General features: G+C 44.8%; 1 protein-coding gene across 5 annotated transcripts in view; it reads right to left on the minus strand.

Moving 5' to 3' along the window:
* LOC144762467 (adhesion G protein-coupled receptor F5-like) overlaps positions 1 to 25,616 on the minus strand; it is an 805,746-nt gene that overhangs the window by 26,992 nt on the left and 753,138 nt on the right. For all 5 annotated transcript variants that reach the window (XM_078647682.1, XM_078647677.1, XM_078647680.1 and 2 more), the window contains one exon: positions 23,606 to 23,714. In XM_078647682.1, the coding sequence (XP_078503808.1) occupies positions 23,606 to 23,714 (109 nt within the window). The remainder of the gene's footprint in view (positions 1 to 23,605; positions 23,715 to 25,616) is intronic.

Genomic DNA, 25,616 nt, shown 5'->3' on the forward strand with positions numbered 1-25,616 from the left:
ATTGGGTCCAGGTTGGATTATTCCAACGTTCTCTACCTGGGCCTTCCGGAGTACTTGCTGCAGCGCCTTCAAGTGGTGCAGAACGCCGCGGCTAGGGCAATCTTCGGCCTTAGTAGGCGCTCTAGTGCCTCTGGCCTGCTGGTAACGTTACATTGGTTGCCCATCCGCAAGAGGATCGCCTTTAAGGCTCTGACCTTGGTCTATAAAGCTCTTCACAAGGGGGGAGCTAAGTACCTTCAAAAGAGACTGGTCTTTTATCATCCGACCAGATCTCTGAGGTCGGAATCCCTGCACCTTGCTGTTGTCCCTCGGGTAAAGAAAGCGCGCCTTGGTGGGCGCTCTTTTGGATTGCTGGCATCTCAGCTATGGAACTCTTTGCCGCTGGCCCTGCGGGGAGCCACTAGCTTGCTGGTTTTTAGGAAAGGCCTTAAAACGTGGCTTTTTACTCAGTAGCCGTTCTCTCTTGAATTCATGGCTTACTGCTCTTTTAGTCTTTCTTTTGGTGTTATGTTATTATGTTGCAGCTTCTTTGCCTTCTCCAATAAAAGCGCCGGGACACTCTTTTTGAGTAGCCGTGCGCTATAAAAATGAACTAATAACATAACATAACATAACATAACATAATAAGAGGCGTCTGTCTCCAAGACGAAGGGCTGACGGGCATCTGGATGTCGTAGGATGGGTGCCGAGATGAAACAGTTCTTCAAAGCCTGGAAAGCCTGTTCTGCTGAGTCGGACCATTTGAAGACCGCTCCCTTCTTCAAGAGATGAGTTAATGGTTGTATGATCCTTGAAAAATCGTGAATAAATCTCCTGTAAAAGTTCGAAAAGCCCAGGAAACTTTGTAGCGATTTCACAGAAGAAGGGGGTTCCCACTGTAAGATGGCCTGTATCTTCTTTTGGTCCATTCGTAATCCATTAGGGCTGATGACATACCCAAGGAACTCCACTTCTGTAGTATGAAACAAGCACTTCTCCAATTTGGCGAACAACTCATGTTGTTGCAACCGTTCCAGTACTTCCTCAACATGCTTCACATGATCTTCTTTTGTAGGTGAATAAATCAAAATATCGTCGATATAGACGATACATGAGACGTCCAACAAGCCCCTCAGCACCTCGTCCATAAAATATTGAAACGCCGCAGGGGCATTGCATAGTCCGAAGGGCATCACTTGATACTCATAGAGCCCATATTTGGTCCGGAAGGCAGTCTTCCACTCGTCTCCACGGCGGACTCTCACCAGGTGATACGCACCCCGAAGATCGAGTTTAGTGAATATAGTTGCGTCCTTCAATTGGTCCAGCAGGACGGGTATGAGAGGGAGAGGGTACCGGTTCTTTCTGGTTACTCTGTTGATCGCTCTATAATCAATGCATGTTCTCAATCCACCCTCCTTCTTAGGGATGAAAAATAGAGGCGACAATGCAGGGGAGGTGGAGGGGCGTATGAACCATGTCTCCAATAGCTTCTTCAGATATTGTTGAAGATAGGTGTTTTCGGCCTCTGTAAGGGCGTATATTCTGCTACATGGAATACTAGCCCCTGGCTCCAACTCAATCACACAATCATAGTCTCTGTGGGGAGGCAGTTTGCTGGCCTCCTTCTCGCTAAAGACATCCTGATACTTCCTGTACTCTTCCGGAAGAGTAGTGACAGCGTTAACCCTCAATATTCTTTCTCCACTTGCTAATGCTCTCGCAGGGGTTTCCAGCTGGATCACCTCATGAAGGCATTCAGAGGTACAGTGCTCTGCACAGTAGGTTGAATTGAGGGTGATGGTACGAGCTGCCCATTTAACCATGGGGTCATGTTGAGTAAGCCACGGCATTCCCAAAATTAGTCTGAACTGGGGTGCGTCAATAAGATCGAAGGAAATAAGTTCAAAATGATGTTGTCCTACTTGCATAACCAATGGGTGTGTATGATAACAAACCGGCCCTGACGTCAAGTCTGACCCGTCAACGGCCTTCACAGCTTCTGGGATCTCCTTCTGAATGCATGGGACTCCCAACATCTTGGCATATTGTAGATTGATAAAGTTGCCTGTTGCTCCGGAATCCAGCATTGCGTGTACCATCACGGGTGTTTGTCTAGGCCATTTGATGGTAACACACAAATTCATGTGAGGCACAGATGGTTGCATTGTGTTCGCCACAGCATGTGAGACCTCTTTCTCTGCAAGGTGGCTCAAACAAGGGGTCTCTAACTTGCTTGAGCATTCTCGTTTCCCGAAGCCGTAGATGGATAGTCAATCGCAGGGATGGTTCTAACACTTTTAGTCTTTGCTTTACAATCTTTAATGAAGTGTCCAGCCTTCCCACAATACATGCAGAGTTTCTGATTGCGTCGTCGCGTTCGTTCTTCGGGACTCAAGGGTCCCCTTACCCCTCCGATTTGCATAGGTTCTGCAGAGTCCGTTGATGACGCGCTCTCCATAACTGGTCTAGGTTTGGAGATTGGAAACCGCACCTCATAACGATATTTATCACCCTTTCGTTCCTGTAATCTGTGATCCAGTTGAACCGTAAGATCTATGAGCTCTGCACATGTCGTAGGCATGTTCACCACCTGAGCCAGAACATCTTTCAATTCGCCTCTCAATCCTAGGTAAAACAAAGATATCCTCTTTTCGGCTGGCCAATCAGTTTCGACAACAAAGACGGTTAAAGTTTGCGATGTAGGACAAAAGATCTTGTGACCCCTGTTTAAGCGTAATCAGCTCTCTATCTAGAGAAAGCATGTGGGCCTTGCGGTCGAACAGTTTCCGCATTTCCTCGCAAAACTCATCAAAATTGTCTAATACTGGGTCATTTCTATCGATCAGAGGAAACGACCAACTTGCCGCGTTGCCTCCCAAATAAGACAGCATAAATGCCGTCTTGGAATGATCGTCAGGAAAGGCAGCAGGTTTGCACATAAAGTGCAACTTACATTGCCCCAGAAATGTACCAAACTTCTTAGGATCCCCTAGAAACCTTTCCGGAGGGGCCAACGGTAACTGCACTGGTTGTATAACCTGAATAGTGGAAGGACCGTGTACTCCAGGGGACTGGGGAGACTGAGTTTGTACAGGAGGTTGTAGGGTAGCCTCCCTAATGTACTGGGCTCCTCTCGAACCGGTAGGACTGGACCGAGCTAATCCAGCTATTTCACGTCTAAGGGTACTCATTTCATTCCTCATATCGTGATTTTCCCCACGGACTGCATCTACTTCTACTCTTAAGGCATTAAGGGTTTCCAACACAGAGGCCAAAACTGTGTTGGTATCCATCGCTCAGGCCGTATGTGTACGTGGGCTTGTCACTCTGTCACAGTTGATTGCAGATTGACTAACCTTAATAACCAGATACAGCAGGAGCGATATAGTAGCTGATTTCACTCCTCCCTAGGGGCGGCACCCAAAGTGAGTTCATATATATATATACAACTCTCCTATGAGGACCCCACCCAGGGAAGGGGAAAAGTGGAGAAATAAAACAAAGGACTGGCAGCCAGAAACCATCTACAAATGCTCGGCGACAGGAGAGATATCATACGTTAAGTCTGCATTCGGGTTCCTGCATAAGAATACAAAGAACACACATAAATACACTCCGGTATGATATATGCAGTTACGTAAGTAAATGGATAGGAGAATAACTTACTGCAATATGCTGCCACAATCTCCCATAGAAAAGATTTTAGAGTAAAAAGGCAAAAATAAAGTAAACAGACAAAAGAAACACAAGCTCTCTTCAAGAGTCCTTGAAACTCGGTGTAAGTTTTATCAAAGAAAGATGAAGCTACTTAGCTCAAAACATGACGTTACTTCCTCACTGTTTTATGTGTCCCAAAGCCTCGAGGACTTGTCTGGAAACAATACGTCTTGAATTCCAAACGACAGGTACAGTACTTAATCCGAGCCTCTCAACAGCTCTAGGGTTTCATGCAGATTCAAACAAAATCAAAGTTCCACCACCACCAAAGACTGGCTGTTTTCGTTTCTCACTAATGCCAGGGCACTTCCCCAGCGAGACGCTGTTGCAGAAGGGGCGCTTCAACTGTTCACACAAGCGCTTCCAGAGCTCTCCCTCGCTGAATAAACAGCACTGCACGTCAGCGCGGCTCCTGAGGTCAATAGGGGTCAATTCCGCCAACACGGACAGTACTTCACAGAGTTCTCACGCGCTGAACCTCAGCGCGACTCCCAAGCTTCTCTGCTATCAAAAAGGGCTCCAAAATCCTCGTTCTCCGGTAACACAGAATCAGGTAGGCAATCAGGTGACAAGCACCGAGCTCAGCCTTCAGCGAATGGATATAGGGAACAGAAAGGAAGAAAGAGCGAAGGACACAAACAACAGACTACAGAGCAGGCATTCTGGGAGATGTAGTCTTCACCTAAGAGCGCCTAAATTGTGACACAATTCTATCTTAAGTATCCCCCGACCCAAGAAAACAGGCGCCATTGATGCAATTTTAAGAATTTTTAAATTACAATGTGTCCCTGTAGCTACATGCGTGGCTGAGGTATGGGGCCTGGCAAAGAATCAGTGTATACAGCGGGAAGAAAATCGGTTTTGTAGAAGCGCCGATTTCCACCCCCCAATACATCTGTCACAAGGAATTAAATCTACATTTTATATCTGATTTAATTAGTGCGCGACTCACACTATGTTGGCACTCAGTCTGTAGGAATCAATCGGCTACACTGACCCAACAAATTATAACCGATTGTCTTAAATGTGAAAAAGGAATGGCGATTCCCTGGCTGTCGGGGGTCTACAGAAGTTTGTGTAGTATTGACACAGGTAGCATTTTTACTGACCCAAACAAAGTGAACTCAGTACATAACAAGCATTTACAATGCAATGGTCTCAGCATTATTAAAGGTAGAGCTATTGGCATTGCTCATGACTTTTTTTTTTTTTAAATCTTAAATAAATGGCATTGTCATTTACATTGCCAATAGCTTAATCGTTAAATAAATGGCATTGTCATTGACAATGCCAATAGGTTAATCGCTCGCAAATGCATGACCTATTGCATTTACACCCACACAGAGCCACACACACACAAAGCCACTCACACAAAAATACAGAGCCACCCACACAGAGCCCCCACACAACACACACAGAGCCCCCCACACACACAGAGCCCCCCACACACACAGAGCCCCACACACACACACACAGAGCCCCACACACACACACACACACACAGAGCCCCTCTCACACACACACACACAGCCCCACACACACAGAGCCCCCACACACACAGCCCCACACACACACAGAGCCCCACACACACACACACAGAGCCCCACACACACACACAGAGCCCCACACACACACACAAAGCCCCACACACACACACAAAGCCCCACACACACACACAGAGCCCCACACACACACACAGAGCCCCACACACACACACAGAGCCCCACACACACACACACAGAGCCCCACACACACACACACAGCCCCACACACACACAGAGCCCCACACACACAGAGCCCTACACATACACACAGCCCCACACACATACACAGCCCCCCCCCACACACACACACACACACAGAGCCCCCCACACACACACACATAAAATCTTCAGACTCCGCCCACTGCTACGCAGTGCGAAGGTCCGAGACCTAAAAATGGTGATGGGTGAAAACATTCTCACCATCCAAACCGTGTGCACGGAGCCCTCAGCCACCGTGGCGCGCCCCATGGATATGCAAATGTTTGGAGCCAAGCAGATCAACACCCCTCCTCCTGCACCCAGAGAACAGTACACCACTGCACCCCTAATCCCACAGGTCCATGGTACCATGACGTATAAACGGCGTGTGCATAAAGAGGCCCACGGGTACTCTGCAGTAACCCGCCGGGCACAATAATGGCTCCTCTTTCCCAAATAAAGTATCGCTGTGTGAAGTCTTGGAAACTTGATGCTGAAAAGACTGCAATGGAACCCAACTCGGCACAGTCCCTGACAATGTTATCAGCAACAGAGTCTAACTAGAAACCAGAAGACTAGGAGAGCCTTCCCAGGAAACAGTAGTGCTCAAGAAATGAAGTCAGCGTTCTAAGATGCCACCAACCCCCCCACTCATAAGGGGGTTGGGGCTCATGGGGTTGTGGGCACCCTTGATGCATTCCTCATCTGGCCCGGATCACTCTTATCCCACGAGATTGAGCTCACACAAAGAAGATTATCAATGGAGACACGCCGCATTTCTCTAGAAAGTCCTATAGGTGGTCCTCTTCTTAATCCAGTAATTCAAGCTGAATGTAGCCCAGTTAGCGTTCACCAGCTAGCTACTGGGCTTTCTGAGACCGAGACGTCAGCTGTAGACTTACCCACTGCAGTTGTAGACACGACCATTACCCTACCGTCCCCCACACCCCCTCCCCAAATTGTCACTCGTTCTACACGGCAATTACATAGGGGAGGAAATATAGCTTTAAGCACAACACGGAAAAGGAAGGCGAGGGCTCTACCAGCTACAATCCAACAGACTAGCAAAGCGGCTAAAACAAAAGGGTCCGCTCGAGCGAAGACAGGTCCCTCTGAAGAGGTAACCGTCATTAGCCCTACTGGTCCAGGTACATTGGTATGTCACTGCCCCTGCAAACAGCCCCAAATTGCTCTAGGAGATGGGCTATTATCCAAGTTAGAAGATAAACGTGTTGCTCTAATAAGTCCACTGTTAAATAAACTTGCTGATATTAATACAAGATTAAATATCATTGAGCAAAAACTCCCCTCCGAGTCTAGCCAGCCACTAAATGGAACTTTGGCACCATTGGGGGGATCCAGTGCATGCGTGGCACCTGCCATTAATCAGTTAGCCACTGTAAATGACGATATTACTAGAAAGGACACACGGGTCCCCACATCACATATTAATGGGTCAAATCCACCATTATGGAACTCTAACCAAAAGAGGGGAGTATTAAGTGAGGGGAACAATAGGGGTTCAAATGAGGACAATTCATCTATTGTACAAACTGTTCATAGTAAGGAACATCTTAATTTGCCCCCAGAATGCACACCGTATGTTATTGTCCTCTTTAAAACGGCCAGAAGGGTCTCCTGGATAGGCAGGTCGATTAAATCGTGCAGGGGCGACTGCATAATACTGAATTTTGGAGCACCAGAGGTAGTACAGAGAATTCTAGAGAGAGCAGGGACTAAGCACATGGATAGGGAAGGGATACATATGCTACCCCTATGCTTTTTCTATTGGTCACTCCCTCCCTTATTTACGTACAGACGCAAACCACCAGCTAGCGTTCTTAATCAGGAGAGGTATGAGTTTAATGTGCCAACATTTAACCGGTTTGATCTAGCGTTTTCTAACCTAGATACACAGGACTGACCGTCAGACAGACCGGCAAATGAAAACATACTAGGGAGCCTAGCACCTACCTATTTAACTGCAATTAGTAAGGAACAGGAATGCCTGGAAACACATAATACGCTTTTAATAATTCCTACTGATAATCAGGGGCAGACAGAGGTTAGCACACGCCACATGAAAACTGGTGGCGGGATAACGGTTAAGGCCCCCGAGAATAACAATAGAAGTAACAGAGACTTCAATCTGAGAATTTTGAGCTGGAACGTCGCCGGCCTTGAGCCAAGACTTGCCGATAAAGAGTGGCTGCATATAGTATCTTCTCAGGACATAATAATGTTTCAAGAAACATGGGCCACTCATGATTTGCACATAGAAGGCTTTCACTGCCTTAGCAAAACGGCACCCAAGCCAAATTTTGGGCATGCAGTAGGGGGCTTATTTATTGGGATTAGTATAGCAGCTGGTGGGAGTTTTAAGATAATAAACACAAATAATCCCAATATACAAGCAATAGAATACACACGACGAGTCCCTTTTTATAGAATTCATTTTTATAATAACGATTTTTATTCTGTTCCAAATAAGAATTTTAGTGCTCTCTTTAAATTCATTTCAAAGTTAGAGAAAACTCAGGGCTCAGATGAAGGTATGGGGATTTTCTTGGGAGGGGATTTTAACGCCAGGCCCCCCAAAGACATTCAAGATATAGGTACATGAGAGGGGGATCCAGCTGAGCGGAGGGGTTCTGAATTAAGCTCCTTTCTCCACGAACATATCCTTAGAAATATTATGGACCTTGGCCCATCTCCTACAAACCAGCTGGAGCCGACATATAGAGGCAGGGAAAGCGCTTCAACCATCGATTTTATTTTTGTCTCTCCTTGCCTGGCGGACCGCCTATTTGCCAAAGAGGTCCTCGACACGGATTTTGGGGATCGTAATCCGCTGACAGCGGTTTTAAGACTAGCCACCCGTCCTGTATATGTTAATGCTCAAGGGGCGAGGGATATAACTCTATCAACAGACAAATTAAGATTAAAGTGGAAGGGGGTAGACTGTAGGGAAATAACTGAGGCCCTATTAGCAGGGCATCAGAACCTAATTAACTCATGCCTACTGTCGACAGCACCTTGTTCTAACATAATTCAAGATTTTATTAAATCATGTTCTGTGATTAGATCCCTTCTGTCAGTACCACATTTCCAGGGTCCAAAAGACCCAAGATGGTTTGATCATAACTGCACTGCTGCCAATAGGAATTTGCGTAAGGCCTTAACAGCCAACCCAAGATGTAGGGCAGATGTTAGTGCAGCTAGGAAAGCGTACAAAATTACAATAAATGAGCGGAAGGGAACCCTTTTGAGTGAGCGATGGGAAGCACTCGCTGAATCAGCAAAGGGGAAAACTGGCAATGTATTTTGGTCCGCAGTAAGAGACCTGCGTAATATGGGCCAGCAGTTAACGCCTCTCAGTTGCACTATCACTAGTAGCTCTTGGGAAAAACACTTTTCTAAGATTTATGCCTCGCCATCACACAGTTCAGATCTTCCCGTGCAGGGCTATCGTGGTAACTTACAGATAACATTGGTGGAGGTAGAAGAGGCGATTACACAGAGCCTTGGAAACAAGGCCCCAGGACCCGATGGGTTGCCTATAGATGTTATAAAGTGGAAACAGGAACTATGGGCCCCAGTCCTGGTGAATGTTTTCAATAGTCTACCCCAAGCACCCTGCCCGATACATGGGCGACAAGTGTAATCGTCCCAATATACAAAAAGGGTGATAGATCTGTACCAGTCAATTACAGACCAATTTCTTTACTTGACAACACCCTAAAGATCTTGGGCCGTGTCATCTATAACAGGATTTTAGATTGGACAGAGGAAAGTGGCATTTTATCACCGTGCCAACTGGGTTTTAGAAGCAGGGTTGGTACAGTCGAACAATGCCTAAATCTTAATTTGGTTATTTATAAATATAACATTGCTCGCTCTGCCCCAATTTATTTAGCATTTATGGACCTGTCTTCTGCTTTTGATTTAGTTAACAGGTCCAAACTTTGGTCTATTTTGTTGAATTATGGTTTGGACCATGTATTGGTCGAATGTTTAGCATTTTTGCACACCAATCTTAAAGCGCAAGTAAGGATAGGAATGGGAGGGGAATTATCAGGCCCAATCAAGGTAGGAAGGGTAGTAAGACAGGGGTGAGTTTTAGCACCCCTGCTCTTCATTATTTATATTAATGGATTGAGTAACCAGTTGGAACAGTCAAACCCAGATGTCCCTATAATTAATGGCAAATTGTTACCTGTATTACTCTACGCTGATGATGCGGTCCTAATGGGCCGCACTCCAAATTCCCTGCGTATCCTAGTCCACAGTTTTACAGAATATATGGATGGACTGGATCTTCGGGTGAATTTTAAAAAGTCATTTATTATGTCATGCGGACCAGGGAAACGTAAGCTTAATTCTATATTGGTAGGGGATGACAGACTTACTTCTATCCATAACTTTCCGTATTTGTATTTGGGGATGGTCTTTGCTGCGAATGGCTCGTGGACTGGGCATTTGGCCCACTCCACGAGCAAATTCTCAAAGGCCATCAAATCTATCTTAAGTATCCCCCGACCCAAGAAAACAGGCGCCATTGATGCAATTTTAAGGATTTTTAAATTACAATGTGTCCCTGTAGCTACATACGGGGCTGAGGTATGGGGCCTGGCAAAGAATCAGTGTATACAGCGGGAAGAAAATCGGTTTTGTAGAAAACTGCTGGGAGCGCCGATTTCCACCCCCCAATACATCTGTCACAAGGAATTGAATCTACATTTTATATCTGATTTTATTAGTGCACGACCCACGCTATTTTGGCACTCAGTCTGGAGGAATCAATCGGCTACACTGACCCAAGAAATTATAACCGATTGTCTTAAATGTGAAAAAGGAATGGAGATTCCCTGGCTTTCGGGGGTCTACAGAAGTTTGTGTAGTATTGACAAAGGTAGCATTCTTACTGACCCAAACAAAGTGAACTCAGTACATAACAAGCATTTACAATGTAATGGTCTCAGCATTATTAAAGGTAGAGCTATTGGCATTGCTCATGACTTTTTTTTTTATCTTAAATAAATGGCATTGTCATTTACATTGCCAATAGCTTAATCGTTAAATAAATGGCATTGTCATTGACAATGCCAATAGGTTAACGGCTCGCAAATGCATGACCTATTGCATTTACACCCACACAGAGCCCCACACACAAAGCCACTCACACATAGATACCGAGCCACCCACACAGAGCCCCACACACAGACACAGAGCCCCACACACAAAGAGCCCCCCACACACACAGAGCCCCCCACACACACAGAGCCCCCCACACCCACACAGAGCCCCCCACACACACACCCACACAGAGCCCCCCCCACACACACAGAGCCTCTCTCACACACAGACAGAGCCCCCACACACAGAGCCCCACACACCCACACAGAGCCCCCCACACACAGAGCCCCCCACACACAGAGCCCCAACACACAGAGCCCCACACACACAGAGCCCCACACACACAGAGCCCCACACACACAGAGCCCCACACACCCACACAGAGCCCCACACACACACACCCACACAGAGCCCCACACACACACACACACAGAGCCCCCCCACACACACACAGAGCCCCAACACACAGAGCCCCACACACACAGAGCCCCACACACACAGAGCCCCACACACACACAGAGCCCCACACACACACAGAGCCCCACACACACACAGAGCCCCACACACACAGAGCCCCACACACACAGAGCCCCACACACACAGAGCCCCCCACACACACACAGAGCCCCCCACACACAGAGCCCCACACATACACACAGCCCCACACACACACACAGCCCCACACACACACACACACACACACACACACACACACACATACACACAGAGCCCCCCCCACCCACAAACACATAAAATCTTTGGACTCCGCCCACTGCTACGCAGTGCGACGGTCCGAGACCTAAAAATGGTGATGGGTGAAAACATTCTCACCATCCAAACCGTGTGCACTGAGCCCTCAGCCACCATGGCGCGCCCCATGGATATGCAAATGTTTGGAGCCAAGCAGATCAACACCCCTCCTCCTGCACCCAGAGAACAGTACACCACTGCACCCCTAATCCCACAGGTCAATGGTACCATGATGTATAGACGGCGTGTGCATAAAGAGGCCCATGGGTACTCTGCAGTAACCCGCAGGGCACAATAATGGCTCCTCTTTCCCAAATAAAGTATCACTGTGTGAAGTCTTGGCAACTTGATGCTGAAAAGACTGCAATGGAACCCAACTCGGCACAGTCCCTGACAATGTTATCAGCAACAGAGTCTAACTAGAAACCAGAAGACAAGTAGAGCCTTCCCAGGAAACAGTAGTGCTCAAGAAATGAAGTCAGCGTTCTAAGATTGTGTGTTAACTAGTAAATTGGAATAAATCGTGTTGCCAAAAAGTCTAAGCGATGAAAAATGCGCAACTTGTAAGAACTATTTACATTTAAGAAAAGAATCAGCACATCGGTCCTTTGATTCTGCCTTTCGTAGGCAAACGTTTTACCAACATTTAGAAAATCCGATAAACACCCAGCGCATCACGGTACACGCGCTGGCTAAATAACAGCAGGTGCTTCACGTTCGATCAACATCCAGGAACTAATCCCGAAAAAAAAGGGGAGATCTGAAGGAATGCGTGATATTCAAAATGGTCCTTCTCTGGTACCAAAGTGCACATTGTGCTTACATGAATTGAACACATCAAACAGGCAAGAGAAATGGGCTAGATGCCGATATACTAACATCTCAGGAGTCGATTGGGAATTCCACGGTCGTCTGTTGAATGTACAGCGACTCAGAAAACATTTGTTTATGATAAACAATTGACGCGAAGGCCCAATAACATTACTCTGTTAGGTTAGTGGGATAACTGTCATCCTCTGAAGCTTTCCCTAAGCAGCAAGGGCGAGAAGTGAGCAAATATTTAAAAGTAAAGAAAAAACATTAGGGTGCATCACATGAATAAGGGAATGGCTGGTCTACTTATTCAGAATTAATTGATTAACAAACAGTCTCACATCCAAGAGAAGCAATGATATAAAATTGCTACAGCATGCAACACAGTGGAGTGTGGAAAACTTACATTTGCGAGAGTGCCAGTTAAGCAACAGCTGCCACTTAAATTGACTTACAGCAAAGGCTCTCTCGGTAGTTTGTGTATAGGTGTAAGCTGTGGTCATAACATCACCAAGGAGAGGATTAAAGGATAAATGAAAATCGTGCCTGTGCTTATAGTCTCAGAATAAATGCAGGTCTGAAACCCCTCAGCGCTTAAGGCTATACAGAATGAGAACAACTGCTACAAATGTGGGGCAAGTTTGTTCACTGTTATATAAGGTCGCTTCGTTCCTGTGCTAGAGAGTTGGGAGCCCCAGTCCGTCTGGAGGATGTTCAACAGGCACAGCTTGGAGAGACTGACTGTACTCAAGGTTAGGGAGAGACACTCTTCCGGAAGACGAATAAGAAAGGTGGTGAAAGAGAAAGGGAGTCTTGCTTCTGGCAAGTATGGCTAAGCAGACTTCCAATGCAAAAGCCTCTCTTGAAGAGGGAGGATATGTGAGGGGAAGGGTGGCTATTTCAATTATGCACATGTCAAGTGCAAACTTTGAAATAAGATCTGGCCATCCAGCTCAGGGGCGTAGCTTTCAATAGAGCAGCAGGTGCGGTGATAACTGTGTATTTATGTTAGACTGGTCCTCTGAAATCAAATTACATACCGACCATCTCAAACGGTGCCACCGTGTGACACACGATATCGGCTCCCATCACCCGGTCTCCCACTGAGGTGTCAATATCACAGGGTGGCAAAAAAAAAACGCGCTGAAAACCACTGCAAGTAGTGACTTTCCAGCTCATTTTCCAAGGCTTTGGACTGCCGACGTTAATTAGGAGGTGTTAAAACACCCCAAGACGATAGCACCGGGCTCAGCAAGCATTTCTTTTAGGGGGGGGCGGTCAAAAATGTCTCGTATGTACTTCTCGGCACGAGGCCCCGGCCCCTTCGCACACTGTGAGATTGTTCTTAAAGTTGGAAGGTATGAAATTATCTTTTTTTTTTCAAGCAAAAAAGGTGATTTGGGGGTGGTTTTATTTGCTTGCATCAGAGACATTTGCACCCTTGCTTGACCACTGGTCCGACTCGCATCATTTCAATATTATTGGAGGGTCGTACACCATGGCAAGTCAGGTCCAATTGACTCAAGCACTGGTTTGGAGAATCGCAGGATTACAATTTGCTTTTCCACTTATGAAGAGGGTAAAAACGTAGTGCATCCTACCTAAACGAGCTGGGTCCCACCTCGATTGTGGGAACGTAATAGAGCAAATTAAGGATAGAAACTGTAATTCCCAACTATAGAGAACATTGAAACAGAAAAAGAAAGGGATTCTTCAAATGCAAACTTCAACCAAATAAAAACAAGCGTACGGTTAAGGGCATATGTGTTTTTTTCTTCTATCAAATCATCTGATTCAGCAGAAGGTGGGTAAGAATAGGCAAAACATATCTTCAGAATGCTTAGAGCTGAGCCTACTAATAACTACAATTTGATCCTCAGCGATATATTGTATATGAGTATCACGAAAAAGCTTCTTTAGCAGATATAGATGGACATAAATACAGACTGGGCTCCACACCACAGAGCCTGGGCGTACCTTGAACACCTTGACAAAAGCACCGTCGCCCAGCTCACCGATGATCTACCAATATTCCTCTGGGTTCTGGTCCCGTTTCACATGCTCGTACTGTTTCTTTTTCTTTTCACTGCCCAGCTTAAAGATTTTCCGGAAATTAAAGATAGACATCCCGGTGCAGGAAATAATCTGTACCCAAATGAAATCCTGGTCTGCCCAGCAGCCCTAGGGCCCCTGCCCGCAGTGGGCAGTGCCCTCTACTTTCGAGAGAGAAACAGGTGCTGCCTTAGCTACCCAGAGGGGCCCAGCAGCAGCAGGGCCTGCAGAGAGCTGAAGAAGTGATGGGGGAAGAGGCGCGCCTCCTCCTCCTCGGGCCGGGCGAACTTCGTAAGATGGCATCAGTGGCAACAAGTCTCTCGGGCGGGGAGGTGGCACGGACACGGGCAGAGCCGACATCACCGCTCAACAAACCCGCAGCCCATGGATGACCGCTCTCCAGGATCCGTTGACCGCTAAACCAGACGCAGAGAACACGACTCCCGGGGCACCTGCCCCCTGCGACCCAGGCCCGCTGCCTTCCCAGTCCGATGGTAACGGAGACCGCCGGATGGACAAAAGTAGACGGAGGACAGCTGACTGAGGCAGCCCCGCGACGCCAGCCCCAGAACGCCCAGCTCCGGCCTCAAGACCCCTCCGGAAAGGGTGACACCAGACCCCCGCGGATCACCGCAAGCTCTTGCAGCCTCCCTCCTCTCATCACAGCTTCAACCAGGCAAGTTAGTCTGCGCATGGGTGAGAACGCGTCACAGCAACAACCATTGTAAGGTCAGGCAACCTTTCATAGTAAGTAAGAGGAGCCCAATCTTAATGGATAAACTGCCTGTGTCTTGTGCCTGACTTTAACATGTCAATAGAGGTACCACGAACATTCCGGTGTCTGAGCCTTACAGCTTAGTAAATCAAATCGCCTTCAAGCCTACAGCTGAACATCGAACGCACTGAGGCGTGAGGCCAGCTTGTGCATTTGGGTACCGGCCATCTTGGTATGGGGAAATATCATTTAAGCTGCAACGAAATAAACATTTAGTCTTTATTAGGGATGAGTAAAATCTCTCTCTTCAGAAGTACTAGAATTTATCATTTTTATGCCTCATTCATCTTTTTCAGTCTTGAAAACTGGCCTTATTCAATACTTTTCAATAAAATGCACTTGCTTCTAAGGCAAACAAGGGATAGTTACCTCATGTCCTCGGTAGACGCTGCTCTCCTGGTTTTACCGAGCAGCAAAATGGCGGCCGGAAAGCTCCGAAAATTTTGGAATTAGGGGCGTGTTTTTGGCGTTCTGAGTGACGGATGACGTCACAGGACGAAAGAACGCCAAAAACACGCCCTCGAATCCGAAAGAGACGGGGCTTTAATGGAGTGATGCCCCTCTCCTCCAATGGCTGGCCTCCGTTTAGGAAGCCAGCCAATGTGGGAGAGGGCCGGGTTCAAGCCCCCCTAACTCAAAAACATCAAATCTTCGGACTCCGCCTACTGCTATGCAGTGCGACGGTCCGAGACCTAAAAACAAGTTGAAGAAAGCACTTTATGCACTTTATAATAAAAACAGAGTTAGTGAAGAATCTAAGAAAACCAAAGTTCTTGCTTACATGGTCAGGGAATCATACAGATACCCTTTGTTATTGTACCTAACTGTGCCAATGATAACTTGGGAAAGAAACCTTTTGTTCCGACTGAGGGCTGGTACAATAAGATTCTTGTTAAATTATCCTCTGGGCTACTCTCCCGCCTCTGACAATATAAGATGTCCCTGTCATGGGGTGAGCGCACAAACCGATTTGCACTTTTTCTTTGCCTGTAAATACTACCTTAAATATGTTAAATGGCTTTTAACTCCCTTTTTTAAGAAACATAGACCAATTACTTTGGGGGAATCATTTCAACTGCTGCTTTCTCTGAATAATGAAGAAATAATTTGCCGCACTAGCACTTTCCTGAGAATCGCCGTCCGAGCACGCAAAATGATGGACAATGCCTGAGTTTTCTCTGAATATAATTTGTAAAATGTATCTGCTGTTTTTATGACCTAATAATTTTACATGGATTTTGCAATAGTTTTGTATTATGTGTATGTGCTTTTATGAATTCTCTGAATTCGAATAAAGATTTATGACTGACTGACTGACTTGAATGGAAGATTTATAGGTTTCTTGATTGTTCAGATCATAATTCAATCTCCATTTTCTTTCAAGTTTGCAACACTTCTATTTTTGCTGACTGAGGTTCCCTGAGAACCAAGGTTTTGATGGACTAGGTCTACTACACTGGGAGACTTTAAATGGAGCCAATTGGTTAAGGGAGGAGTCTAACCCGGATGGTGATTGCTGGCTGCTGAATCGGGATCTTTCGAGATCTGGGTGTGGGCAGAGTTTAACATGTCAGTGTTAAGCTTTTGCTATGGGCGTTGCAACATGTTGGAATGGGATTGGTTAGTTGTAGGGGTATTGGTCAGCTCCTTAATCTCAAACATAACAGCCAGGTGGTCGGACCAACCAAGCGGAGTGAGGATATCCATTGTAGAGAGGATATATGAGAAAATGCCATCAACTAGATGGCCTGCTGTATTGGTCAGGCCATTAATCAGCTGAACTAGACCTATGCTGGCCACTTGATCTATGAGGCGAGTGAGCAGCATCCTTATCAAGGGGGGTTTCCAAATGGAAATTAAAGTTCCCTAGAATAGCAAGGTTTGATGTGTTGGCATTGATTTCCAGTAGGTAGCCAATGTTACTGATAAATGTAGCTCAAGGACTAGGGGGGGGAATATAGGAATATGCCATAAAAGGAGTAATGATCATTAAATTCTATTTTCAGCACTAGGGCTTGGCAGCACCGAATAGCAGGAAGTGCTTTGAAGGAGGTTTTAAATTGATCTGTTACAAAATAGCAAGGCCAACACCGCCTTTCCCCTCCCGATCAATCCTAAAAATTCCAAAGCCGGCAGGTAGTATTGAGATTAAATCAGAATCAGAGGCATCTGCCACATTTCCGTGACCTAAGCCAGGTCAAGGAAATGGGCGACCATGAAGTGAGCAAACTCAGTTGTGTTTCTGACCAAGGATCTAGCGTTGATAAGGGTGCCATGGCACTTCTGAGCTGCCAGAAGGCAACACACAGATAGTGAATGGTTTGTGTTAGAACTAGCATGTCAGCCTCTTTGTGTCACAGACTTAAGGCAGGGTTCCCTGCAGCAGGCTGGGGTTGTTGTAGTAAAGACAGGGCTCACAGAGGATGTGGCACATTGATGATATTAAAAGGAGCATTTCACTTTCTCCATGTGAAGGTCACACAATGGGGCACATAAGCAATGGAAGAGTCTTCCAAAAATAAAAAGTCATAGTCATTATCCCCTCATCTTTCATATCCTTAGATCAGACTTCGGTCCTGGATAGGCTCACATTTACCTACTCACACATCCACACTCTAACATGACAATCAATGAAGAACTTCTACTTGTTAAAAAGTAAAACCGGTTGGTTGTGTCAATGCTTGCAGAGAACAAAAAAAACGGTGTTTGTGGCTACTTGGTAAAGCCTAATCACAGAAACCAGAATATGATGGTAAGGGAGAAGCGGGACGATCTATTTGAAACACTAGTAGACGTTATACTGTCGAGTTAGTTTTTATATTATACATATTGTCAAATGTAGGCATTGGAAAAACTGATTAGCCGGGAGCAGCATAGCTAAGTTGCAAATTAAACACAGGTCCAAAATGCACAAAAGGGAGCTGTCCAGTTAGAGGCTTTAATATCGAATATATATACTTGAATGCAAGGATCCTTTGCCTCTGCCTGACTTTTAGTACTCGGTCCTTTGTCCTTTACATAGTGGTTATGCCCCTGTATTATGAATGTATGCGGGTTAACTTTTGGAGGTAAAAGTAAACAGTATTTGCAAGCATAATGTGCTTGCTCTTTCAATTAAAACTATCACCCACACAATTGTGTTGAATGGTAACAACTCATTCATACGGTAACACTGACCAATTATTAGACATACACAGCTTAATTTTGAGTCATATTTATCTTTCAAACCAATGGCACCCGTTTTATGGACATCAGAAGGACGAAAGGCTCAGTTGGACCAGCCAGGATTCTAACATGTGGCCTCTATGTTCCACAAAGTTCTCTGTGGTGGATACTTAACTCACTGAGCATTCATAGACATCGTCTTATAGATCTCTTAGACAAAAAAGAAAATAGCCAGTCCAATACAAACCCTGACCCACTACAGAGTGTCTTGTACATATTGAGTATAAAAGAATTGATTTCTGTGCGGCTTTCGCTGTCCAGCGCTAAAGCTTTTTAAGGGTAGATTGCAAGATAGTATTTTGACCTCTGTGTGGTCTTCAAAAGAAGGTGCGGATCACGTTAAGATGCTGGCCATGCGAGGCAAGTGCACAGATGCCCAGAGTGCCTGCAGCCTATGGTTAATTAGTCACCCTCTATTGTAGCAGCAGGCAAGCCCATGATTTTGAAATTATACCTACAACAAGGCTGACTGGTAGGAAGTGATGAACTTTCTCTACCTCTGCCAAAAAAAGATCCTAAAGTGACAGCCGAGTGCTCCCCACTCAGAACTCCATAAACGAAAGTCATCCTGCAGATAGTTTGCTTCCATATGGCTTTGGGATTTCAACACATTTCTACAAAAATGTTTGTCATAGAAAATGCACCTTTAAAATGGAAATTTGAACACTGGGAGATGGTGGAAATCGTATGATCCAATTCGCAAATCTACTTGCACACCTCAGTTTAACTTTCTTGCAACACCCCTGAGCTCACATTCAGAAATTCCAAATCACAGAAATGTAACTTAGCTAACACGTAAATGGACTAGTAACTTTTCCCAGGGAGGATTGTGGGTATTCCAGAGCTGGGGACGTCTGGAAAAGTTGTCAAACATCAACAAAATGTCAGGTTTTTGAGTATTAATAAACATGTTGTAGGTAGATTTAGACAGCCTTTCACCTTGAAAATAGCCAGAGATTTATTCCTGTGGAGGTTTAGGAGTAAATCAGTTTTTAGCTGGGCAGCTGAGAGGCAATGAGAGATGGGTTTATCTGCTGGGAAAAATATTATTTCAATAGAGAAACAAAAAACAATATTTAGTAATTTGTTGCATTCATTCATATGTACATGTATCCTTGCTTCATTCACACACATTTCCATATGCATAAGCATTCATATATGTGAGTACTTCTGAAGAAACTCAATATTTCACAACAGTAAATTCAGATGTGGAAATCTGTTCATTTATGAGTGTACTCATCTTTTCTATTCACACAACATCAATTTACTCACACATAAAACTATACAAGATTCAAATGCAGGAGTAGGTCCGCTTTTAGGGTGAAATTAGGTAGTGAAAATCCCAAAGTGATGAGGGTAAAAGAGAAAGGTGCTTCATAAACAGGAAGAAAAAAATTCCCATAAAAAAAAATAAAACAAGTGGAAAAAACTTTGTAAAATGCACTTCTGGTTGACATTTGCTTAAGCCACCATTTACACACCTACACTTATATTTGTGAAAATATTTATGTGTGCTCCTGTAAATCTGCAACATCCTGAGATTCCCAGAAGTACTCCTAGAATTCTTCCAAAAAAGGAAAATATAAGAAATTTACTCAAAGCTTAACGTAAGCTTATGTGAATATATTTCTAACTTTTTCTTCTGACACAATAAGGGGTCTCTAACCAGTAGCTCGTGAGCTACTGCAGCTCACCTGTTTTTGTTTAGTTTAATTAATATACATATGTAAATGTAAATGTAGACGTAAATGTAAATGTAGACGTACTTGTAAAGCGCACTGATACTCCTGAGTGTCCTGGCGCTGTACTCATACAGCTAGGGAACCCTTCCTGGTTTTTCCCCGTGAAATGTCCACTCCTGTGCATCCCCAGGGTGCAACCAGGCATCCCTAGCGCTGTAGGGGGCCGTTGTGGAGACTAAGCAAGCTATTGCCCAGAGTTGCAGTGTGGGACCGATGCTTAGAGTAGGCACCGAGGCGGGAAATCAGGTCCGAGGAATTATGAGCCCAAGATCCGCAGAGACCAGCCAAGGCAGGAATTGAACCCTGGTCCCGGGCCAGACCTCTGCATCAGGGTCTGCCGCTCTAACCATTGAGCCACACTTCTCCACATATAACAACATTGAGATTACACAGCGCTAATATTAGTAGCTCTCAATACATTTCATTGAACAAAAAAAGTTTTGAAGACCCTCATCTGACATTGCACAATATCTGATAACATACATGTTAGGCATTTTTTTCAGTCCATGCACTCTGGGAATGACACATTTGCTGGACTAGTTAAATTATATATAGTTCAGTCTGTGCGTAAAACAGCTAAGAGTTAAGGGTGTATTACATCTGAAGCAGTGATGGGGTGAGGGGATGGATTGTCGGAATCACTATTTCCAGTTGGTAAATTCTCCCCAGCACCATGCTAACTTGAATTTTCCTGGCTGGAATGGGGACTACCATATGGGACATGTATTTACCGGGCCCATTGCTAGACGTTTTTCCCAATACCGGATGAGTTTCCACACGCAGATTCATCCTACTTACAGCAGGAACACTCTGTGCACAGCAGTGCTGCACTTGCAGAAAAATAACTGCCAGGGCTCAAGACATTTCTCAGGAGGCAAATGCAGCTTCCATCACTATTTCTGCCTGCCAAAAGCCAGTACCAATACTACCTATTTACGATCACACTCATGTAAACGTGACACTATGGACTTACTGTTCTTGGCCAATCATGGCTGTAAGAATGGCCTGGGGTTGATGGTATTATTATATGTGTATGCATTTCACATCACAATGTTAAATTGTCTGCTAATGTATAAAAATAGACAGTAACACTATAGGACAGTCATACTTTTTGCACTGATCACCCCCATGTTTTGACTGTGACTGTTGGATACTGACTCTGGAAGTGCCCTGGGCTCTGCTAACCAGGCCCAGGGCCAGTGTGCTCTGTCCGTAAGATTATATAGTGTTTGGTATCATTGTAATTGGCCAAGAAACCCTACTGTAAGTGTCTAATATATAAAAGGTCAGGGAGGCTTAAAAACCCCAGTGGATTTAATGCACTTAGGTGTGCGCTACTGTGGTATCTAGTGTCATTCTAAAGCCAGCCCAAAGTAGGCCATCCCTAAGGTCTGCCCAAGGACAAGGTGCCTTGTAATTAAAAGCAGGGACATTATAAAATATGTTGTATATGCCCTGGTGAGGGAAAAATTGCCAATTACATTTTTCCCTGTTGTAGTGCTGCCATCTCAAAGGCTAACATGGGAAGACTTTATTACACTTTAATAAAGTATCATCTTTGATTTGAAAGAGCTAGCAACATGATTCAAGGTGTCAAATAATAGCTACAATAAAATCAACAGTATGTCATGGGTAGATTTATTATAACTATTGCAGGAAATCAGTTGTAGAACTTCTATATTTCTATTCTTCTGATTGGCCAGCGTTTGATCGGTTGAGCCAAGCTGCTGCTATTAGGTGTAACGTGGCCTGGGCTCAAATAATGCAACCATCTGGTGGGATGAGATCTGCTGCCTGTAGATGCCAGGACAGCAAGAGGGCTGGGTAGCCAAACTGGTCTTTAAAGGGAGAAGCACAGATAGCACAGAAGCCAAGCCCACCCGTAGCCAGGAGGCAGTCCCTCTAATTAGATTAGGAGAGTGGCTGGAAGGGGAATGTAGGGAAAGTTTAGCCACATCTGTGGTTTGGGTTAGCCAGACCTGTCCTCCAAAGAGAGATTTTCGCCATTCTGATTTTTGGTGAGATATCCATTTTGGGTCACAAATATGCCACACTTCCCAATTAGTGGTCACAGAAGAGGCTGGCAACTTTAACCCTATTGGTCGGGGTTGTCCCTCCTTTTGCCAGCCCAGAACGGTAAATACATATGGGAAAGTGGCACTGCACCCCAGATCCCTGCTTGGACATATCAGAAGAAGGACTTCCCTGTTAAACCCTCAGCCTGCACAAATGAGAAGACAGCACTCATAAGGACTGAATCTGCTGCACTCTCAAGGCTCCGTAAAGAGAGGACTTAGCCTGGCTTCAAAGATTAAGAAGTGGACTCACTGATCATCAACATGAGGAAAAGTGATGGAAGAAGTCACCCTCTAAGATACTGGATACTGGATTTGATAAGATGCATTGTGGGTATTGTAGTCCCAAGCCTCCAAGAGGGAAATCTGGGCTTCTGGACTCTTGGTTGGTGTTGGGGTCCCTCGAAAACCCTCAAGAGACTTCCAGAAGAAGTCCTGGAAGTTTGGGAACTTTTGCACAACTTTTGGCAAAAACCCCCATAAGTCTACCATCCTCAACAAAGAGAATCACGCAGGTGGCGTCTAACCGTGACTCTCCCGACTTGGTGGTTTGCGCAGCTGAAAGCTCCAAAGCTCTTCGAGGACAAAGAAAAAGACCTTCAGGACTCACCAAGGCATTGTGATGCAGCAAGCCGATTTCGTTAAACTGAAAGCTGGATTGCTGAAGACAACGGTTCGACGTCGAGAGAAATCGCTGGAAAAAATTGACTACGTGCAAAAGTAAAAATGTAACTGGCCTCAAACACTAATTGCATCTTACCCATCGCAGTCAACCTGAAACTTTGACTTGGTCCCGGTTCAGCGCGACCAGAGAGCCTCGGTTGGAGCTTTTCACTTTTAGGTGCTAGAAAGCACATTTTTGCCTTTAATGTTTAAAATGTCATATTTATGGTTTTGTCGTTTTGGTGTCATTTTAAAGATACAAATATTATCTATGTTTATAAATTGGTGTTGGATTTTTATTGTGTGTTGTGTTTTACTTATTCACTGTTTTGGTGATGTTAAATGGTTTATCAACTTGTCTTCTAAGTTAAGCCTGACTGCTCATCAGCCAAGCAACCAAGGGTTGAGCAAGGAGTCATTTATTGAGACTTGAGTGGACTTTATTTGTAATTGTGGTATTATTACTAGGTGCAGGTATCTACCAGCACCTACTAATAACCACCATCCAACAGCCACCATGTGGTGAATTGTCATAGATATATTTCCAGTGTCAAGAAACAAGTTCAAAGAACATCCAGAAAACACTGACACAAATTAAGCACAGGCACTGAAAGTGTGAGGTAGACAACCCAATGCAGTTTCTCACCTGGCAGAATTTAAAATTGGGCGGCCAATTCCCCCAACTTATAATTGACCTCTAAAAATTTAAATTGTCATGTTGATGATGTCAGTAGGAAAATGGCCGAACCATGGTACCTAGCTAAAGCCTACTTTTGGAGACATATAGAATATTACAAAACTCCAAATCTGCATAAAAATATGACAATTTGCTTTCCACCTTACAGTTTGGAATGTGTCTAAAATGACTTTAAAAAAGGGTCAGCATGAAGTTGCATAAACTATTTTAAGAGAAATCCAGAAAAAGTGTAATACCTTTTTTTCCAAAGAGATTGTGACCTGGTTTTGCAAATGTTGGCATCTTTATGTTCGTTTTTAGGGTCGGTCTCGAGCCTCCAGGTCGTGAAGAACTGAGCGCTGTGGTCTTTGTTGAATGTAAAATAGAATGAATCGACATTAGGAGGTTTATATTCTTGATTTTAAAAAAAGAACAAATTTAAGATGGCTGGACACACTGTTATAACAAAAAATGCATAATTCACATGTCCTGTGGCACAACTCCAGAGTAAAGGCTACATAGAAAGCCGAGATAAATGTTCTCGTTATGTAGTTGTCAGTACTGTACCATCTCTTACATCTTGACACTGCAGGCAAAGATAGGTGGTGTAGTTCTCATTTGCAGAGGGCCACCCCATAAAAATTAGCCCCACCTGTGTTTAATAACTGGGTCATCTAACGATCTATTTATTTATGTTCACGTAGCACCAACATACCATATGTTGGCTACTTCTGAGCACCAAAGCAAACACAAGGAGATGACGGATGGAACACTGAAACTTTACAGACACTCACCCACATCACAGATCTGGGTTGAATCCATTATCCTTCCTTAGCTCCCTTCGCTACTCCAGTTCAGACCCAGTCATATGCAAATCAGTCTTGACCCTGTTTCTCATGGGAAGAGTCCAGCCTGAACTGCCAAGCCAGGTCTTCCGTGGACCGGAAACAAGCATCCTGGGACCGGTTTCAGGATAATTCACCTCATCAGCCAGGCTAGCTTGAATCCAGCGGCAAAGTGAGCAAAGCACTTACTTCTGGGCTTACCCTGCCAACTTAGGGTGAACAAAGCAAACACCTTTGAGCTCCATCCAATACAGAACAATATAATTGTTGATATGAAACAGCTATATCCAGTCGTGTAAGTTAATATAGTTAGGGTAGCTGCTTGGCTGTTGCAGACGATTCGCCCATAATTCACTAAATTGTTTGGGTTGAAGTTTGTTCTAGGTTGACTGTGAGTGAGGGCACTGTGTCATAGGTGGTTTTGTACCTACCTGTGCATGCTGTTTGCCTTGGTGCTGTATTTACAATCTAAACCAAGTGGTAAGAAGCACAATCCAGATTGGCATTAGCTATTTTGCTAAGTAAAAGTGGTCAGTGGTTTCGTGAAGCATAATATTATCTATTTTCATACGCCTTTTCACTAATACAACAAATTTAGGGACACATAATGGAAATGGGTCCCTCATGGGAATAACAATCATTTGTAAAGTGAAACGGTCTTGGCTCTAAATTGCATTTGCCAACGCATTTTTCCAATTGCCTCAAGAGGCATGCACATGGACGGCTGGGAAACTCAAAATGTGTTTCTTTTATAGGCCCCTCATTCCAAGATGCGTACATTATTATGTGTGTGCTGTGATACATGTGCACACATGCCTTGTGATGCATGCCTGAGCATATATTGTGACGCATGCTGAAAGCTTTAATTTACCGTACTAACATGGCGAACAGCCACATTAGAATGGCTAATTAAAATGTAAAAGTAAAACAAAAAGTAGTGTGAAACTAAAGCGAACAGCATTCAGCATTTTGCAGCTCCCACCTCCTTCTGAAAATGTAGGAAAATTCCCCTTTTTGGGTGGTCAGCAATGCAATTTGCTAGATTTGTTTACTGTTTTCTTTCCACTCTGTGCACTGGGGCATGTCTAACCAAGCCCCAGTGCATGTGTTGTGACACCTATGTGCACTGGGGCATGTCTAACCAAGCCCCAGTGCATGTGCTGTGACACCCACAAAATGTCAAACTTGTGGCTACACTCTTGATTGGCATGTTTAACCTACCTATAAGTCTCTTGTATATAGTGCAAAAGTGTACCCAGGGCCTGTAAATAAATTACACTATTGGGCTGCAGCACATTGGGCCACCTCTAAAATGACAATGCCTCCTTCTTTGTCTCCAGGCGTTCCTCTGTAGCCTGGGTAGGCAGCTTTAAAAATGACACTTTAGAAAGTTGTAATTTACCTGCCTGAGCCAAATGTGCTT

This window comes from Lissotriton helveticus, chromosome 6 (assembly GCF_964261635.1).
Source record: "Lissotriton helveticus chromosome 6, aLisHel1.1, whole genome shotgun sequence".
Classification (NCBI taxonomy): domain Eukaryota; kingdom Metazoa; phylum Chordata; class Amphibia; order Caudata; family Salamandridae; genus Lissotriton; species Lissotriton helveticus.